The 19,753-nt window shown below is 34.0% G+C and overlaps 1 protein-coding gene across 4 annotated transcripts in view; it reads right to left on the reverse strand.

Moving 5' to 3' along the window:
* Positions 1 to 735: 735 nt before the first annotated feature.
* Positions 736 to 19,753, reverse strand: part of LOC144972514 (uncharacterized) — a 28,744-nt gene continuing 9,726 nt past the window's right edge. For all 4 annotated transcript variants that reach the window (XM_078913814.1, XM_078913841.1, XM_078913831.1 and 1 more), the window contains 10 exons: positions 19,199 to 19,275; positions 16,897 to 17,141; positions 11,452 to 11,561; positions 9,011 to 9,136; positions 7,912 to 8,039; positions 7,147 to 7,428; positions 6,222 to 6,377; positions 4,168 to 4,283; positions 3,027 to 3,157; positions 736 to 2,118 (listed from right to left, as the gene is read on the reverse strand). In XM_078913814.1, coding sequence (XP_078769940.1) covers positions 1,445 to 2,118; positions 3,027 to 3,157; positions 4,168 to 4,283; positions 6,222 to 6,377; positions 7,147 to 7,428; positions 7,912 to 8,039; positions 9,011 to 9,136; positions 11,452 to 11,561; positions 16,897 to 17,141; positions 19,199 to 19,275 — 2,045 coding nt within the window. In that variant the 3' untranslated portion in view covers positions 736 to 1,444. The remainder of the gene's footprint in view (positions 2,119 to 3,026; positions 3,158 to 4,167; positions 4,284 to 6,221; positions 6,378 to 7,146; positions 7,429 to 7,911; positions 8,040 to 9,010; positions 9,137 to 11,451; positions 11,562 to 16,896; positions 17,142 to 19,198; positions 19,276 to 19,753) is intronic.

The following is a 19,753-nucleotide window of genomic DNA, read 5'->3' on the forward strand; positions in this document are numbered from 1 at the left end:
GAGAGTACATGGAAGAGGGTGAATAGGGGGCGGGGACAAGATGACAAACAAAGAACTGATGTGTAAACTCAATGATAAGAGTTTAAATCTGCCTTCGCCATCTTTTTTTCACATTTTTATGCTGTTGGGTTGGGGTTTTTTTCAATCAATATTCCATTTACTAGTTTCAACAACATGGATGGTTTCAGTTGATATCGAGCATTCATTCAATGCACTGATTATATTTTCTCTAGAAATACTCAATTAACAACAATTTAATGATGCAATTTAATGATGCTGCGCAAGAGACTGACATTATTTAAGTAAAATCATCTTTCTCTTTTACACAAATATGCTCTAAATTAAAATTCTTATGTATTCAGAGAAAAAAAATGTGAACTCATATAAGAAGAATAATGTTTAAGATGGACCTCCAAAATTGAATTCTGAATTATCAAACAGTAGGTGTGTTTTACAGACACATGAAACTTGTAATGATAGAGCAGCGATCAGATTTTATACATGGCAATAGCTATACATATGAGTATCGATTCCAAAGCCAGGACATGCAAATGTCAGTGATACTACATCTCTCTCTCTCTCTCTCTCTCTCTCTCTCTCTCTCTCTCTCTCTCTCTCTCTCTCTCTCTCTCTCGTTTCTTTTTCTCTCTCTCTTTCTCTCTCTCTCTCTGTCTCTCTCTCTCTCTCTCTCTCTCTCTCTCTCTCTCTCTCTCTCTCTCTCTCTCTCTCTCTCTCTCTCTCTCTCTCTCTCTCTCTCTCTCTCTCTTTCTCTCTCTCATATTTGTATGTATCATTCTCTCTCGATTTCTCAGCTTTTCTTTCCCTTTCCTATTCCACACCAACTTCCTCTCACTAAACCATACGCCTGCATACATTCATACAAAACACAACTTTACCATGATTGATAACTTGCAAAGCACAGCTTTAATACGGTTTCAAAGTATTGTCATTTAAGGAAATAACAATTTGACATGATATGATCTAAATTTATGTAATAATTATTTTAATAAGAATGAAAGACATTGTGAAGATAATTTTAACTTCTTTTTCAGAAGGAGAAAATTAATAAGAATAATGTGGTAATGAAAAACAGCAATGTGCGAAGTCTTAAAATAACAGAGTAACAAGTCGCATAAGTTGTTGTAATTATACATTTGCAAAAAAGAAAGAAAGATAAACCCACAAAAAAACTCCCCAACAAACTAATCCATCCCTTTTCATTTCTTAACGTTGTCAAATGAAATATTTCTTTTAATATTGAATGAAATTATGAAAACCTGATTCCATAATAAGAAATACGGGAAAGTAAAAATCTCAAAAAGGAAAGGAATGGGAAGAAATTTGTAAATCTTTAGAAAATTGTCTTCTTCTTTTAAAACTTTTAAGTCAAAATTTGAAAAAAAAAAAAACGTTTTAAAAGCTAAAATTCTTACAAGACTCATGTTTAGTGACTGGTTGATGGTGGTTTAGGTACAAGCCCAGATGATGATTTTTTCAGATTTAAAATGGAATTTCGATGTTCTTGACTTCGCTGCTCATCAAAACTCTCCTCTGTAAAACTTGTTAAACTCATGTCTGATAGATTGTTATGCACCATTGGAATGGGTTCCTTTGATGAGGGAGTTCCACGACTTGATGAGGATTCATTATTGAGACCTTGCGATGCATGAATGAGGAATGAGTTAGAGGAAATACTGGGAAGACGTAACGGATCCACAGTTTCATCTTCTTGTTTGAAATTCGAAGAGAAATTGCCTTGGTTAAAGTCTTCTGACATGGATATGGATGACTGCTTGCCAGATGTCAAACTTAGGTTACTTGATGTGGATATTTTGGGGAAGCCTTTGAAATCTTTTGATTTAGATCTAAGTCGAGGTGGTAAGGACTCGTTTTTAAAGTTATTCTCAGAGTTTCTCTCCGACACTTCTTCCTTCCCAGACTCTAATAAGTTATCATACTCATATGAACCTCCATTGTGGTTATTGAAAAGTGCATTTTGAGAAATGTTTTGACCCTCTTTAGTTTGGATGTCAACATCATTGATGTCATTATCATCCCCTTCTAAGCGTTCGTCCATGATTGCTTTCCAAGCTTCAGCTGAAATAGTACTTTCCTCTCCTGGAGATAAAATAAATTTCAAATAAATTAATTCTTATACACAGTCAATGAGACTATATTACAAAGGAGTTAATGAATGTAAGACAAAGTGACAAATCAGGGAGCAAGCACTGTGTAAGATAAAGGTGTAAAAAAGTGTGTATGAAACAGCACCATATAAAGCAAGAAATAAAAATACAAGAAAAAAAATCCCTCGAGGCAGGCTGGTTTTTTGGGATGCTTTTATTCTCTTGTATTATTCTTTCTTGCATTGTCTGGCACTGTTCCGTATACACTTTTTCCCATCTTTATGAATGTAAGACAATTGTTGAGGCAGGTAGATTAGGTTTAAGGAAATTTGGAAATAAAAAAGCTCTGCATTTAAGAGAAAATTATAAATTCCTGGTTGATTGCCTCCTATAATAATTCAAATAAATAAATAGAACATCACAAAAAGACAATATTGAGATTGTAAGACAATATTGAGATTGTTATTAGATTATTAAATTATCAAGTGTATCTAGGTGGTAATCTCTTACACAAATAATCTGCATAACTTTTTATCTTTTAATAACGACAAAATCAAATTGAGCTTTCATATATTTACATGGGGTCCCTAGCAAATAACAACACAAAACAAGTGGGATGAGACAAGGTTGCCTGTAGGGCGTTATTACCCTTTTATTTTCAACAGCAACACTGCTGTTAGAGCAAGGTACGCATTTCACACATGAATGCAGTCAGAGAATGTGAGTAAAGAACTTAACTTTGCACCATCCATAACAAGACACGAACCAGGGACCAACAGGACCAGATACGAGTGTCATACCGCATACCACAAAGATGCAAGCAACTTTAAAATTCTTTAAAATATTGTTCTAATAACATTAAAATGATTCTGTCAATAAAACTTTTATTGTCATACAAACCTTCATCTTCAGAGAGGGCAGAAAGCTTGGAACTCATAGGGAAGTATGCCTCTGACAATAGCTGTTGAAGTTGTTCATTAGACAGTTTAGGGGGGTTTTCCATCAACATCAGTCGAGAAGAGACCTCCGACCTGAAGTAGATAGGATTTGAATCATAATATTCATAATATTAATACAAATCCTTTAAAAATTCATGAAGAGGGCAATAAGGATAAACTGAATAAAGCTTCAACTACAAAAGGATTAAACGTCTCCTTCAGAGCCATTTGGCAGATGGAACCGGAGTTTATCCCGGTTTCTATAGTGTGAAACAGACACTAGCAATTGCTTGCTACCCTTTGATAGGAAGATAGTCTATCGCAAAGTACTTTCCATCAGATCTACAATACCCAGCTACCTAATCACTGCTGGGTGGACAGAGGGGTCAGAAAAATATCTCAACAGCACCAAGGGTCCATCTTGGTCCTTTTGTGTGTGAAGCGAGTGCTCTACCAACTCAGTAATTGGGATTAAATGTTTAAAGACCATAAAAAGTTGCCTGAAAATAAAGAAATATATGGAGAGGCAAGAGCTGAATAGAATTGAAAGACGAGAAAGACAGAAAGAGAGAGAGAGAGAAATAGGAGGAGAGGAGAGGATAGCTGTAGACAGGAAAACAGCTATATTAGAGAAAAATATGTTTGTGTGTTTGTGTGTGTGTGTGAGAGAGAGAGAGAGAGAGAGAGAGAGAGAGAGAGAGAGAGAGAGAGACAGAGAGAGAGAGAGAGAGACAGAGAGAGAGAGAGAGAGAGACACAGAGAGAGAGAGAGAGACAGAGACAGAGACAGAGAGATAAAGTGAAGGAGACAGAATGAGAGTCGGTTGGAGAGAAAGAGAGACTGAGGCAGAGAGAGAGAGAGAGAGAGACAGACAGAGAGAGAAAGAGAGAGAGAGAGAGAGAGAAAGAGAGAGAGAGAGAGAGAGAGAGAGAAAGGGAGAGGGAGGGAAAGAAAGAGAGAGATATAGAAAGAGAGAGTGGGGGGGGGGGGAGGTCAAATAACTTTACTTGGAATCAAGACACTACATATCACATGCCTTGAACTCATAAAAGAATGTGAAGACAAACATTATCTATATATAAGCGAATGTTTAGGCAACAAACCTGGCTGTAGAGTCTGGTGTGTCCATGACAGCAGATGTGCATGACATGGAACGAGCACACTGATTCAAAAGATCGTCTAGTTGTTCATCACTCAAGTGGCAGTCAGATCTTCCGGTCTGCACCATGAAAAATGTAAAGTGGATTAGGCATGACTGAATAATATTGGATATTCATAAATTTACGACCTCAAAAATGACATCATATACTGCATGTTATTTAAAAATTTAAAACGCTAGTTTAATACCAAATTATTCTCTCCTTTACATTGTTAGGGAAACACCAAGCATTAAAAACATATCTAAATGAGGGACTGCCTATGACCAGAGTGTATATCAGTGTGTATCAGTAAATATGATAACCAAACGCAATCATGGGCTTGTTTTAACATTGCTGTAATGGGCAATATTTTACATTGGTTTATGCGGCTATGTGGTATGACATTCGGATCGGAAGGTCCTGGGTTCGAGCCTCGCTCGGAGCATAGTTGAGTCCTTGGAGAAGGCTCTTAACTCACATTCTTTCACCTTTCTCAGGTGTAAAACGAGTACCTGACCATTAGCAGTGTTGTCTCTGTCTGAAAAAAATTGCAACATCGCCTAGCAGGCATCATGTCACGTCCTAAATGTTAAATGTTGCTGTTGGTCCTTGTAAAGCGCTTTGAGCACATTTAGTGGATATTGCACTATATAAAAGGTCAATTTTTTAAATTTTTTTGAGAACATTTCCATTACAACCGTGAGACTATAATAATTTGGATAATCAGACCTGCATGTACACGTCGCTTATGACTGAAAATAATTCTGGAATCTTTCAGTGATTCCAAAATATGTATTAGACCCTTGGTGAGTATGTAGGTGTCAAAAAGAACATGCTCGACATTGTCAAGTTGTCTTTTCTTTTATTCGGTTTCGTTGGGGTTTTTTTTTTTTTTTTTTTTTTTGGGGGGGGGGGTGTTTTTTGGGGGTTTTTCACACTTCCTTGACCTTCCAGTAGTGAGTGGATGATCAAGCCTAATATTAGATCTAGTTGAAACTACTCTGAGTGTCCAATATCATATTTAGAGAGTGGCAATTATCACTGCCCATTTCACACGACAAAAACGGTTGTAAACTATGATGTGAAAAATTTATTGATAAATCTTTCTATGCTTGTCAGCAACAAAAACTTATTTCTTTGTTTTCTGTTTGTTGTCTTTTGTTAATAACGTTATGCGAGGTTGGCAGTGTCAATTATCAAACATATCAATATTTGGGTGTGAAATTCGAGTTATGGTGAGTGGAATCAAGAATCTTCTGCAAACTTAAAAGTGGAATCTGATGGGAATTTTTTAGTTTGTTTGGGTTTGTTGTTTTTGTTGTGTTTGTGTTTTTGAAGGGGGAGGGTCCTTTGTTTGGGGTTTTTGGTTTGTGTTTTTTTCTTGTTATTGTTTTATTTCCTAGTTTTTCGCTTTTGTGTTATTTTTATTTGGTTCGGGTTTTTTTGTTTTGTTTTGTTTTTTAAAATACTAAGTCAAACCGCACTGTTTTGCTATGAAGTGTTTGCGAGTCAAAAATAAATGTAATAACTTTTCATTCTTAAGACTTTATTAAAACTGTTTAGCATCATGCATTATGTCAATCAGTGCCAGCGAGGTAGAATCAAGATTATCATTATAGAAGAGAGCAGGGTAACAAAATTACTCACATTTAACATTTGATGTGTCGAAAAAATGAATCTAAGCAATGATACAACTACATTGTCCCACATACATCATTATACGCCAAAAATGAATTGATTGTAGCTCAATACCATGAAAAACTAAACGTGAAACAGGAACTATTCATGGATTAACAAAAGGAAAAATACTTTGTCAACACATTAGTTCCTTAAAACGTATTAAAATTTGTGTACAAATGTGAGAAAATGAAAATTTTTTGTATAATTTGACAAATGTGTGTGAATTATATACTTAATGTATAATTGAATAAATAATAAAATAGATCAAATTTACAAATGATACAAAACAAGAAAAAGAAAGCCTACAGAATATTTAGCAGACAATATTTCCATTTTACCTCTGTCTCTTTGGGGGCTTTAAACATTTCCAATTTTTTCTCTATAGAATCTAGCTTTGCTTTCAGCTCACGTTCCTCCTTAGTTTCGTACAAAACTTGCTCTCCAAAACCATCAAGTAGATTCGATTTCATACCCACACGAGTAAATAACATAGGCTGGCAAATAATTTGTGAAAAGCATTTTGAATATTTTAAAAAGTGACTTTTAATGAATGCCATAACAGTGAAATTGAAAATATTTCTTACAGTGATAAAATCAATAATGAATTGAAATAGATGAAAATCATACATGAAGCTGTGAACAGAACATCATAATTATATGGCATGTGAAAGACAGTGAAAAACTTAATAATTCATGATTTGAAAATAACATTTGGACAAGAGAAAAGTTAAAACATCAAAATGAACAGTACACGACATAAACGATAATCCAATATATTGTGACTTTTCAATTAACATAATAAAACTAGATGAAAACACAGTAATTGATTCATATAATTATGTTTTGACATTGAAGATAAGAACTTAAGCTAAATTTAAGAATAGATATAACAGTGCAATAATTAGATACAAAATCTGTCCAGCAGCATTTATTTCACACACACGACATTAAAGAACAAAGAGTACTGACATTCTAAAAATAATATAATTTACTACCTTTAATAGGTAATCTTGAACAAGTTGCACTGACAATTACATAATACTGTAACGAAGAGGAGTCATATTGAAAAAGATGAAATACCAAAACAATCAGTTGAGAGGGGTGTAGAAAGAAAACAAAACATTTCTACCTATACTTTATTTAAATCCGACAATAAAGAAATTTATAATCCCTGACCATTGTAAATACATCAATGTTAGACATAACATAAACTTAATGTCAAATCAATTTATGTATAAAACATTTTGTTAATTTTTTTCTCACCCTCGGACTAGAATACTGTGATGTTCCCGCAATAGATGCGTAATCATCTTCAGGCATGATATATTTCAATTTCTCATCAATGTTTGTGAGACTCTTCAACTCGAGATCATCAGGAATGAATCCATCACCAGGATTCAAAGCCAACTGAAAGACACTGGACTCTGTACCATCACCGATTGATTCATCCAACTCTGGAAGTTCATCAATGTCACCAAGCAAATCTTGCAGACGTTTCTTTTCATCATCGGTCATGGCAATAGTTTCATTTGCAGCAGCAGCAAGCTGTAGAAATGTTGAAAAAGCACATCTCATCAGTGAGTTCTCAACTCTTCAAAAAAAAGTTATTAAAAGGTTACAGCAGCTTTCAAAGAAACTGTTATATTTATTTATAGCTTCAAATTTGAGCCCTAGATAAAACAAAACTTATACTTTGATGTGATTAGAATTACAGATCAAATCTTGCACAAAATTTTAGTAAAATCTAAAAATGATTTTAAACAGTGGAGGAATTCAAGTACGTTTTAGTTAAATTTTAAAAATGAATTGTCTTAGCAAACATTAAGTTGCCTAGTCTAGTATTTCCTTTTATTTTGTTTTTGTTTTGTTTTGGTTAGTTTTTTTTTTTGTGGATTTTTTTTATTGGGGGGGGGGGGGGGGAGGAGTTCTGTCATGAGCATATTCATATCTTCATTAATATATATATATATGAATATTTCCGCGGTATAATGCTTCAACCGAAATATTTTATGAAAAAAAAAACCTCACCTCTTTATTCCTCTTGATGAAATCTTTCTTGCTGTTTTTGCGTTTACTGCCATCCCCTGGTGCACAGGACTCTGCCCTGCTCTTTGACTCTGCCCCCTGTGCATCAGAATCTGGTGAATTGGATCGAACTGAAAAAAGTGGATTTCAAAATAAAGAATAGTATATTTACATGTAAGACTTTTAGAATCGTTGTAGTCGGGTCATTTTAAATCATGAAACAGTTCTGGAATTGTTGGTTGAGAAAAATATGTCTCATTTCATTTCATCGTATGAAATATTGTAAAGAAAGAAGAAATATAAAGCAAAACAATAAATTAGCAGATGCATTACAACCGTTTTGCAAAGTAATGATACTGATCTAATGAAATTAATAAAACAATATTCTTATCAAGCAAAAATATCCAAAACAATTTATTTTTTATCAGTATTAAACCCCTCCCTTGATGCTCTGTTCAACTCTTTTTTCTTCTTCCCACCTGAGTATAACTAATAATGCATATGTTAATAAATATTAAATATAAATTATAAATTATAAATATGTGATCCAGCGTGTCAATGTGGCATTATGTCGGATTGAACTAGGTGGTAAAGAGTTGGAAGTCAAAATTATCTGTATTAAGAATTTAATTTTTTTTTTTTAAAGGAAACAAAAATCATTCTCCTTAATGAAGACATTTATTTAAATTCAAATGTTATAAAGTGATCTTAAAATCAATTCTAAACATAAGGCTCATTCTGACAGAATACTGTTTTGATACAACTGGTCACATATAAAGTAACTGTCTTTTTCTCATTTCAGTATATTTTTAAATATTAATATCGTATACTAGTTTTATTATGTTGATTTTTGTTTAAAACTAATAAATCATCCTGACGGTTTCAAATCAAGAGAGGTCTGTTCTTCTTTTTTTGTGTGTGGGTTTGTTTTTTTTTAAGGAAGAAGAGATGGTAAGTCTTCTATATCATAAAGTCAATGATTTCCATAGATTAGTAGTTCCTTACAAATGAGAAAGATTAAAGCGAATTCATTTTTTTGGAAATCATTAATTTACTTTCAAACCATCACAATTATCCTAACATGCCCTAATTCTTTACTTACCTCCCTTGTCAGACTCATCTTTCCCTGAAGTCTTTCTCTTACTCTTACTTGTAATTTCACAATCGTCAATTTGTGTCTGGAATAATGGCGGCATGTCTTCATCTTCCTCATAATCAAGTGAGATGCCTATGGACATAATAGAATGAGCACTGCATATAAAAGACAATTGAAAGTGTGGCATTAGTCACTGGTTCTGTCACTTAGTCTTTTGGAACAGAGGAAGCACAATAATCAAAATAACTCACATTTACATTGAAAATGTTGCAAGTGTCCATTAAATTCAATGAGAAATTAAAATTCACAACTGATATAAGATAATCCACAATGTTCAATATCCAAACTGATACAACGTTTGCAAACTATTCAAAACAGAGCCGCACAACTAATTAACAATCTAATGGCCATACAAAAGAAATTCTATATAATCTCCACAGTTAATGAAATGATTGTTTTTAAAGCGTGTAGTATTGTTCATAAATGTTTAAATAATCAAGCTCCAGTGTAACTAATGAATTTATGTCAAAACTATAATCCAACACGGCCATTGAGGTCGGCTGGAAACTCTTTTTTAATTGTCTGAAGAACTAGATTATCCCTTAGAAATAAGTCTTTTTCTGAAAGTAGCCCCATCTTGTAGAATACACTCTCCCCCAGATATAAAAATAACGAGGCATAGTCAGTCTTTCAAAAAACGCCTTAAGACAGAACTCTCATACAGAAGATGCTTAAATCTTAATTTAATTTTAAGTTTTATTTTATTCCAATTTTGATCTTAAGTTGAAATTGCCAATTTCCATTATATATCTAAACATTTTTTTCTTTCTTTTTCTTTTCTTAAATTATAAAATTTTATTGTAATTAATCAATCGAATGTCTTTGGTTCGATTAAGTTATTAATGTTAGTGAAGAATATTGGTGTATGTGTGTATGTTTATGTTTGTGTGTGAGTGTAATGTATCTGTGTGTGAGTTTGTGTACGTATGTGTGTTTGTTTCTTTATATGTGTTCTCAAAATTGTCAATGAATGAATGTTTGAATAACAATTAATGCTGTAAAGCGCCACAGAGCACTTATGTGGAAGTTGAGCGCTATAAAAGTACTTATTATATTACTATTACATTCATCTTTTGTATTTGAGTTGTTGTATCTATTATTGACTTTGAGAGTGGTGTTATTAAAGAATACTTGACAGCGATTGTGTTATTATTGACCCCCTACCTACTCTGTTAAGATATATTAAAAAATAAAATTTAAAATTTAAAAAATAAGGAAAAAGAAATATCGAGGGCCAGAGAGAGAGAGAGAAAGAAAGATTTTATTTTACTATGCATGTTATTGAATCATTTAGGCACCTCTAGATTTTGGTATTACAAAAATGTATTCCCTTATATAATTTGTGTGGCAATTACATTATTTGATGTTATAATCCTGTACTTTCAGTTTAAATTAAGTTAATATATAATGTTAATAACTTATATTGCCCAGATATTTACTTTATCTGGCTTTTCATGTAAAAATGAAAGGAAGAGTAATTATGCTCCTCAATGTTATGGATTATTTGCTTGCTACCAGTATATCAGTGAATTTTTGTGTTGTTCGAAGCTTTGCTTCTGATCTTTAAGCCACGATTCGAGTCCAGCTGTGGGCAGTACAAAGTTGAGTCCTTAGAAAAAGCTTTTCACTCACATTTTATCACTATACTCCAGTGTAAATAATAGCATTGTCTCTATCAGAAAACAAAATTGCAACAGCGCCATACAGGCATGATTTCTACTTTTGCATGTCCAACATTACTGTTTGTTTGGGACTGTTTGTAAAGCACTTTGAGTAAATTTAGTGGATATTGCCCTCTATCAAAGCTCACGTTTAAATTAAAAAATTAAGATTAGATATTCCTTGAGTGAGCCATTTCATCAACTTGTTTACAATGCCTTAGATGATATTAAGCACCCTGCCTTTAAAGGCTAGTCTCTGAGGCATGAGACAGCAAGTATGGTCTGCTATCCTTTGGACATGTCATTTATCTGTCGCAAAGCACATTCCACTAGATCTAACTAACTCAGTAATCCAGTCTATGCAGGTTGGGCAGAGAAGTAAAAAAGAAAAAAGCAACTAAAAGCCAAATTTGATAGGTGTAAAAACCACAATAACCTTACTTTACACTTCTTTTATAAACAGTCTCGATATTAAAAAATTAGTGCGTAGAATTCAAACACAAAGAACATACATGATTATTCAAATATTCTTTTCTTTCATTCAATGTGTAACTTTTTTGATGATGAGAGGTCATATCCAAAATATTGCAATGGTAAGATACGGAACAGTTTGATGCCAAAAACAAGTGATTGCATGAATCAATCACTTACCAATCAATCAATCATTCAATCAAAATCAATCAATAAATGAAATATAGCTTCTTTCAAAATAAAAATAAAGGGTACCTTCATTATGACTAGGAGGAGGAGCAAGGGCAAGAAACTTTTCTGTGTTGGTTTTGATTTCTCTGTAATTTGTAGCACCATGATGCATCTCAGATATTTCCTCTTTCAATCTGACAAGAATGAAAATATTGACAAAAAATGTCTAAAATGTCTTCTTGGAAATAGTAAATGATAGTTAAAACGTTTTGTGGCATGTAAAACAGCAGCTAATAATTATAAAAGTCATTCCATTTAATTACCTGAGTTCCATTTTATGAATTTGTCTCTAGTTTATTAATCTCCCAAAGAACCTTAATAATAATAACTGTTGGTTCAAGAAATGCAATATTCCATGATAATAAAAAAAACATGAACCAAGTTTGAAAATACAGTCATATTAATGACTAAATATAATACTGCATGAAGAATAAAATGCATGAATGAGTGAATATGTCTGTGCTGTCTATATATGGATGCTTGCTGTGAATGTATGTATTACTTCAAGTGTGTAAGTCTGTTCTAGTATCCAGTTAGTAATTTGTTTCCATAAATCTCTGTCTTGTGTTCTTAGCTTTTGAATGTCATCATGTGTCTTAAGTTGCTGAGGCAATTGGATATTTCCTTGTGTTGTTGAAATCAGTTCTTTGGTTGTTGTTTCTAAATACGAGGGCTCTTTCATAATTAACCGAAAAATGCCTGTAAAATCCGCGTTTTTTTATGCTATCAACAAAATTCTTGCACGTGTTCATACCTTGACTCGTCCATTTCTCTACGTAACAGCCAAGTCTGTCGACACACTTCTGCCAACGCCGCACCATGGAATAGATACCCTCTTGGAAGAAATTTCCGTCAAGGTTTTGTAGCCATTTCCGCACATGGTCAACAAGCTCTTCATCGACATCAAAGCGCTTTCCTGCCAGCTCACGTTTCAGTGGCCCAAAGAGGTGATAATCAGATGGTGCGAGGTCTGGACTGTGTGGTGGGTGTGGCAAAATCTCCCATCCATATTTCTCTAGCCAACCTTGCGTTACTCGTGCTGTGTGGGGTGTAGCGTTGTCGTGTTGCAAAATGGCCCCGTTGGTCAACTGCCCTGGGCGCTTTCTGCGAATGGCCTCCCTAAGCTTGTCAAGAGTTTGGCAGTACCTTGCAGCATTGATTGTTTCTCCAGGTTGTAAGGTGTCGAACAGAATAACACCACGACTGTCCCAGAAAACAGTTCCCATTATTTTCTTTGCTGACCGCATGACTTTGAATTTCTTCGCGACAGGTGAGGATGGATGTTTCCATGTCATCGAATCTTGCTTTGTTTCTGGGGTGCAATGGTGTAACCAAGTCTCATCACCGGTTACTATGCTGTCAAGAAAAGTCACATCGTACCCTAGAAAGTCTCCGCCGGCATTGGCAGTATGCCCGTGAACCCTGCGTGAGCTCTTGCTTCTCAAAAGTTCCCTGCAGATGTCCAATCTTTGTTCTTTATGATTGTCTGTCAATTGCTTAGAAACCCATCTTGCGCTGACTTTTCTGTAGCCAAGTTCATCAAATACAATTCTATGGGCAGAAGTTTCCGAAATTTCAAGACTGCTTGCGATTTCATGAAGTTTCAACCTCCTGTCTTGACGAATAAGCTCATCAACTCGCTTCACATTGTCTTCTGACGTCGCAGTTATCGAACGCCCTCTCCCTTCCCTGTCTGTCAAGTCGGAATGGCCGGCTTCAAACAAATTACACCAGTGATAGACTTGTGTACGGCTTATAACATGCTCATCATATACACTCTGAAGTTCTTTATGAATTTCGGTAGGATTCAGACTTTTGGCGTTCAAAAAACGTATGACAGCTCTGATTTCCTCCTTTGACCAAGATTCAAGGTGGGCCGCCATCTTTAAAATCGTCTAGAAATTCATTGTGCAAAATGATGCACTTCATAATTTCTGGGAATATTCGTAAGGAAATAAGGAATATCATGTCGTTTACAGAATTAAAAAATTTCCACTGGTTGCTGAGCAATGGGCATTTTTCGGTTATTTCTGAAAGAGCCCTCGTATAGTTGATATTTTTTGAGATCTTGATTCAATGCTGTTGGAAAATAAGTTGGTGTATGCCCTCTGTATTTGGCTCCTTGTTTGAAATAATCATGCATCAAGGTTTGTGCTGGAATATTTTCATCCCGTCGGAGTACGTGTCAGAACAGTTTCCATCTTTGCTTCTTTATTCATGTACTGACTGGTTGTACTCTGCATCTGTCATAAACATCCTTATTTCTGATTTTGTCTGGCCAATGTACCCCAATAACTTGTCTCAATTGTTTGCAATGAAGGGAGTCCAGGGTGTCCAAGTTCTTTTTTGTAAGACCCCACGTACCACAGTTGTACATAAGGATTGGCAGCACTAGCGCCTCATAAAGGCCTATTCTTTTATTTTCATAAATGATGTTCGTCCTGTTCCAAATGTTGTGTAGTTCTCTGAATGCAGTTTGAGCCAGCATTTTTCTCCGTCGATGTCTTCATTCTCATTAATCAAGTTTCCAAGTTTCCTTACACTTTTCCATTCCACTTGTTTCTTGTTAACCACTGTGATTACTGTTTTGGATTTGTTGACCTTAAGATTTCAATGTCACAGAGTATTTGATATAATTGGTATGTGCTGCTTCTCCAAGTCTGCTGTATCAAATATGATATCAACATCATCTGCATAGTCAGTTCACTGGTAAGGATTTGAGGAATCGGAAGTTTGTGTCTTAATTCTTTTAGTGCTGCTTCCAAATATACGGTAAAAAGAATTGGGCTCAGAATGTCTCCTTGGGTAGTTCCCAGCAATGTTAAAAGTGAAACTGTTTCCGCACAAGATGTAAACATAAGTGTTGTGTTTGCCAGCAGTAGTCGGATATTAATTTTTTTTGAGAAATGAGTTTAGTACCTTCAAAAGCTATGTTCTGAGGTTGTATCAAAGGCTGAGCTCATGTCACTCCCCAATATAGTGAACTCTTCCTTGTATTTTTCAGTTCTGGTTTTCAACCACCTATGAGCCCATAGAATGTCACAGGTTATCCTATCTTTTCTGAATTCGCTCTATGTTGGAGACAGATATTCCTCCACTTTTGATATTATTCTATTGAGTGTTATCATGCTAAGCAGTTTTCTTAGTTTTGAAAGAAGGTCAATTGGTCTTAGATTTTCTAATGGTCCTTTTTTCTTGTTTGTTTTATTCAACAGAATTAGTTTACCAGAGTCAAGATCAAGATATATTTTATGTTCGAACATTCCATTAAACATATTAGCAATGGTGAGGAGATGTGGCTCAGTTAGACATTTTAGTTCCTCTGCTTTGATGGTGTCAATTCCTGGGGCCTTATGATTGTTACGTTGGTAAATAACTGCACTAACCTTTTGGTTCTTCCAGTCTTGATTCAGGTTATTTGAATGGTTCTATCTGTTGGTCCCCTTTGTACTTATTCTCGAAGAGGTTTTTAACTCTTTCAACTATTTGTTTGTCAACACAGATTACTTTACCCTCAGCATCAGATATTATAAGACGACTTTTTGTTTCTGTTTAACGTTTTTAACAGCTTTGAATATTTTCATGCTGTCTGGGGCTGTTTCTATTTCCATTGCCATGTTGTCGATTTTGCTTTTATAATTGACAATAGATTGTGCTTTGATTTTATGCATCACTTGATTTCTCAGTATTTTCCAGTCTCGTTTTATTTATTCATTGTTGCAACTGTTTATATTGAGTTGTAGGGGCAGGGTTTTTTCCACATTGATTTGTATACGCTAAAGTTTGTTAGTTTGTTTTTGAATGCATCATGTATAGCTTCATCTTTTAGGCGAGTAAAATCTGTTGCTGGTTTTGGTCTGGGTTTTAAAAATCTTAATTTACTGACTGCTTGAAAGTAGTTACTAACAGTCTGTGGTCAGTGTTTACGTTTGTTCCAGAATATGTCCTTGCAATGTTCAGGTGTTTTTTGTAACGTTCTGGGACAATAACATAGTCAATTTGGATATAAGTCTTTACAATATTGTCATCCACTTTTATCGATCCTTCCCATGTGGTTATATGTCTAGATGGATGCTTGAATGCTGAATTGGCAATAAACATTCAGTTTTCTGTACAAAAATCAATTAGGTGTTGACCATTATTATTCCTTTTACCTTTGGAACATCTTCTTTTCTATGTTTGTTTATGAGGTTTTCTATTTCATCAAAAAAAATTTCTCTCTCATCAGCGTCTATTACTGTTGATACTGCGGTGGACATATGAGTGTTGATTATGATTGTAGATCTGTTGTTATTTAATATATTGCAGAGTTCTTAATTTTTAATACTGCTTGCCTACCATGAATGATCCTGTATGTTTCCAAATGTGGTAGCCATGCCTGAGATACTAGAGACCCCAAGCCCCCCTGTCTGTTTTCATTTTCGTGTGGAAAGGTTATTAGTCAATTCCATTCAATGATCTGGTCTGTTTCGGGTCGTTTCGTTTTTTGAAGGCATACGACATTGAGATTGTATTTCTTTAAATCCTTGATGAGATTGGTAGTCTTAATATTAGAAGATAGTCCACGGACATTGAATGACACAATAGTTAGTTGCAATAATCAAAAATTAATTAACAGCTTCAAAAAAGAGCAGAATGCCCAATAGAAATAGATGTAACATGTATCCAATTGGATTTATTGCAGTGGATACATGTTACACCTATTTCTATTCCATCTGCGATTTCCCATGTTTTTTGTGCACCTAATTTTATGCATCGTTTTAAATCTGCTCAATTTGGAACTCCTTTGTAACATATCAAATGCTCTTTTTTGTTTACTTTCCAAGATTTTTCTACAACAAAGAGGACCTACAAGATTTCTCTGTCGTCAATCTGGAATTTAGTAATGTATTTATCTTTATTGTTTTTTTTTGTTGTTGGCTGAAGAAGGGTTTTGAGCCTGCAACATTCTGTATTGGTTATTTTGTTATTTTTTGAAGCTGTTATATTCATTTTTGTTTATCACTTTTTACAGTCCACAGCTTCTAACAGCCTAGTATCACTTTGAGCAATATTTATTTGTGATGATTTGAGGTTTTCCTTAGAGCAAAATATAATTGTGTGTTTAGTCCCAGATTTAATGTAAACACTGGTGAAAACGATATATCAATAATTGGTCACTCACCAGCTTTGGCGCATCAATATGGGAATACTGTCTATTCTATTCCTTCCTTCTTCGAAAAGCACCATTAGTTAGAAAGGACATACCATCAGATTATGATCTAACACAAATTACATCACTAACAAGTCGAACCAACACACACAAATTCACCTTTAGATGTACATGTGCAATGGACTCCAATCATGGAATAGAATATTGAAGATCAATTTGTCTAATTAAATGGACTGATAGTTGAATCTTTTTTTTAATTAGCTATAATACCTATGACAGCTTTGGGTAATTTTATAAAGAGTCAACAGTGTACTCACTTTTTCTCTAAAAGAAGCCTGTCTCGTTTGACTTCCCTTTCTCTTTTCACCTTCTTTCTCAGAATTCTGTCGAGCTTTTGCATTTTAATGATTGCCTCCTTTAATGCCGGGTCCATCTCAGTCTGCTCTGTGTTGTCAGAGGATTCAGTCTTGGCCTCATTTGAGTCATCTGGCAATTTGCCAGCCTCAATGGCTTTGAGTCGGGATTGGTATACCTGAATCTCATCTTTCATTTCTTCCCGCACCTAAAATGTATTTCAGTCAGTCAGTCAAGGGCTTTTATTTATTTTAATCATTTAGATCTAAAATTTCATGAACAAAAATAGAATAACAATAATAATAATAATAATTAATAATAATAATAATAATAATAATAATAATAAATAATAATAATAATAATAATAATAATAATAATAATAATCATAATAATAATAATATAATATAATAATAATAATAATAATAATAATAATATAAAAATAATAATAATAATAATAATAATAATAATAATAATAATAATAATAAATAATAATAATAATAATAAATAGTAATAAAATAATAATAATAATAATAATAATAATAATAATAATAATAATAATAATAAGAATAATAATAAAATAATAATAATAATAGATAAAGTAATAATAATAATAATAATAAATAATAATAATAATAAAAAAATAAAAGAAACCATAAAAAAGAAAAAACTATAGAAAGAAGAAGAAGAAGAAGAAAGAAGAAGAAGAAAGAAAGAAGAAGAAGAAGAAGAAGAAGAAGAAGAAGAAGAAGAAGAAGAAGAAGAAGAAGAAGAAGAAGAAGAAGAAGAAGAAGAAGAAGAAGAAGAAGAGAAGAAGAAGAAGAAGAAGAAGAAGAAGAAGAAGAAGAAGAAGAAGAAGAAGAAGAAGAAGAAGAAGAAGAAAGAAGAAGAAGAAGAAGAAAGAAGAAGAAGAAGAAGAAGAAGAAGAAGAAGAAGAAGAAGAAGAAGAAGAAGAAGAAGAAAGAAGAAGAAGAAGAAGAAGAAGAGAAGAAGAAGAAGAGAAGGAAGAAGAAGAAAGAAGGAAGAGAAGAAGAAGGAAGAAGAAGAAGAAGAAGAGAGAAGAAGAAGAAGAAGAAGAAGAAGAAAGAGAAGAGAAGAGAAGAAGAAGAAGAAGAAGAAGAGAAGAAGAGAGAGAAGAAGAAGAAGAAGAAGAAGAAGAAGAAGAAGAAGAAGAAGAAGAAGAAGAAGAAGAAGAAGAAGAAGAAGAAGAAGAAGAAGAAGAAGAGGAAGAAGAAGGCGAATAAGAGTAAGAAAAATAATAATACAGTCAAGCCAGTATTGGGGATGCCACTTAATTGGGATGATTCCATGGGAACGAAATTTTTTCTATATAAAAAGCTGTACCCTTTCCAATTCCCAGCCGCTTAATTGGGATGGCTAGCCACTTATCAGGACACAATTTGACAATGGACATTCCCATAAAATGGGATTTAAAATGATGGTTCATAAAATGCAAATTAGTCTAACAGGACAGTCAACCGGATGTATGGTCATACCATTTATCACAGAGGTGTGACAATCAGGTGTGTGGTCAAACCGTATGTCATAGTCATCACAGAGAGGTGAACAATAGAATTTACCTGTATACCTTGGCAGTGTTATCAACTGCCATCATTACGTACATGGTCATGGGTCAACTCACCAATGGTGTGATAGGTAATGGGTGATAGCTGTCACCCCCAAATGGTTTGTTTGTTCAATGAGACGAATGGGTAGACAGTGCATTCTTAATCCATTGCTTACTTATGCAACTGTTATGAGTGGCATATTCGTTAATCGTTTTGTGCAGTTAGATTTATCTCTCATTATTAGATCAAATTAGCAGTCAAGTGGTCACTGAAGTAACCCAAATTAGACGTCAAACAAGTCTCACTGATTACTATGTAGACTACGATAAATCTGAAAAATTGCCCAATGTCAAGTCCGCCGCTTAATTGGGATGCCGCTTAATTGGGACGAGTTGTTGGGAACCGAGCCGTCCCAATAAACCGGCTTGGACTTTAATAATAATAATAATAATAATAATAATAATAATAATAATAATAATAATAATAATAATAATAATAATCATAATAATAATAATAGTAATAATAATAATACAGTTCAATCTGGATAATCGCGACACCTTGGAATGAGCGAAAATGTTGTGAATGAGTTTCCTGTCCAGTCCATCTGATTTTTTTGGGACCATCCATGGCCTCTTGAAAGAGGCGATGGAGATTTTTAACGAAGTCTAGCTTTTCTTACATATTTGAAACTCCAACTCACCTTTGTTTCAATTTCATCTCTGATTCCTTTCAAAATATCTCTCTCTTCTTCACTGTCAATGTCCTCTTCATCATCTCCTGTTCAAAGAAAACAGCAACCATTGTTTTTGCTACAAATTTAATTTCTAACATAATTTTGAAATAAAATCAATCGTCTTTTTCATGAACATAAAACACAAAATGAACAGAAAGAAGCTGGCTGTGGCATTCTGATCTTGCTACGGTCTACAGGTCTGGTAATCATCAGCATCACCACTGTCATCGCCGTCATCATCATGGTAATTATTATCATCATCGTCACCATTATAATAATAAATAATAATAATGCTGAAAATTTATATAGCGCTATAACTCCGAGACACCAGACTCTAAGCGCTTAAATTACAAATTACTTTGGCTGAAACATACTCATTCACACACACAAGCATACACACACACACACAGAGACACACACACAACACACAACACAAACCAGACAGACCTATCTTGCTTCTCATACCATCTACTAAAGACGAAACAGATATGTTTTAAGTGAACGTTTAAAATAAGACAAAGA

Source organism: Berghia stephanieae, chromosome 1 (assembly GCF_034508935.2).
Source record: "Berghia stephanieae isolate SIO BIC M18660-M18661 chromosome 1, UCSD_Bste_1.3, whole genome shotgun sequence".
NCBI lineage: Eukaryota > Metazoa > Mollusca > Gastropoda > Nudibranchia > Aeolidiidae > Berghia > Berghia stephanieae.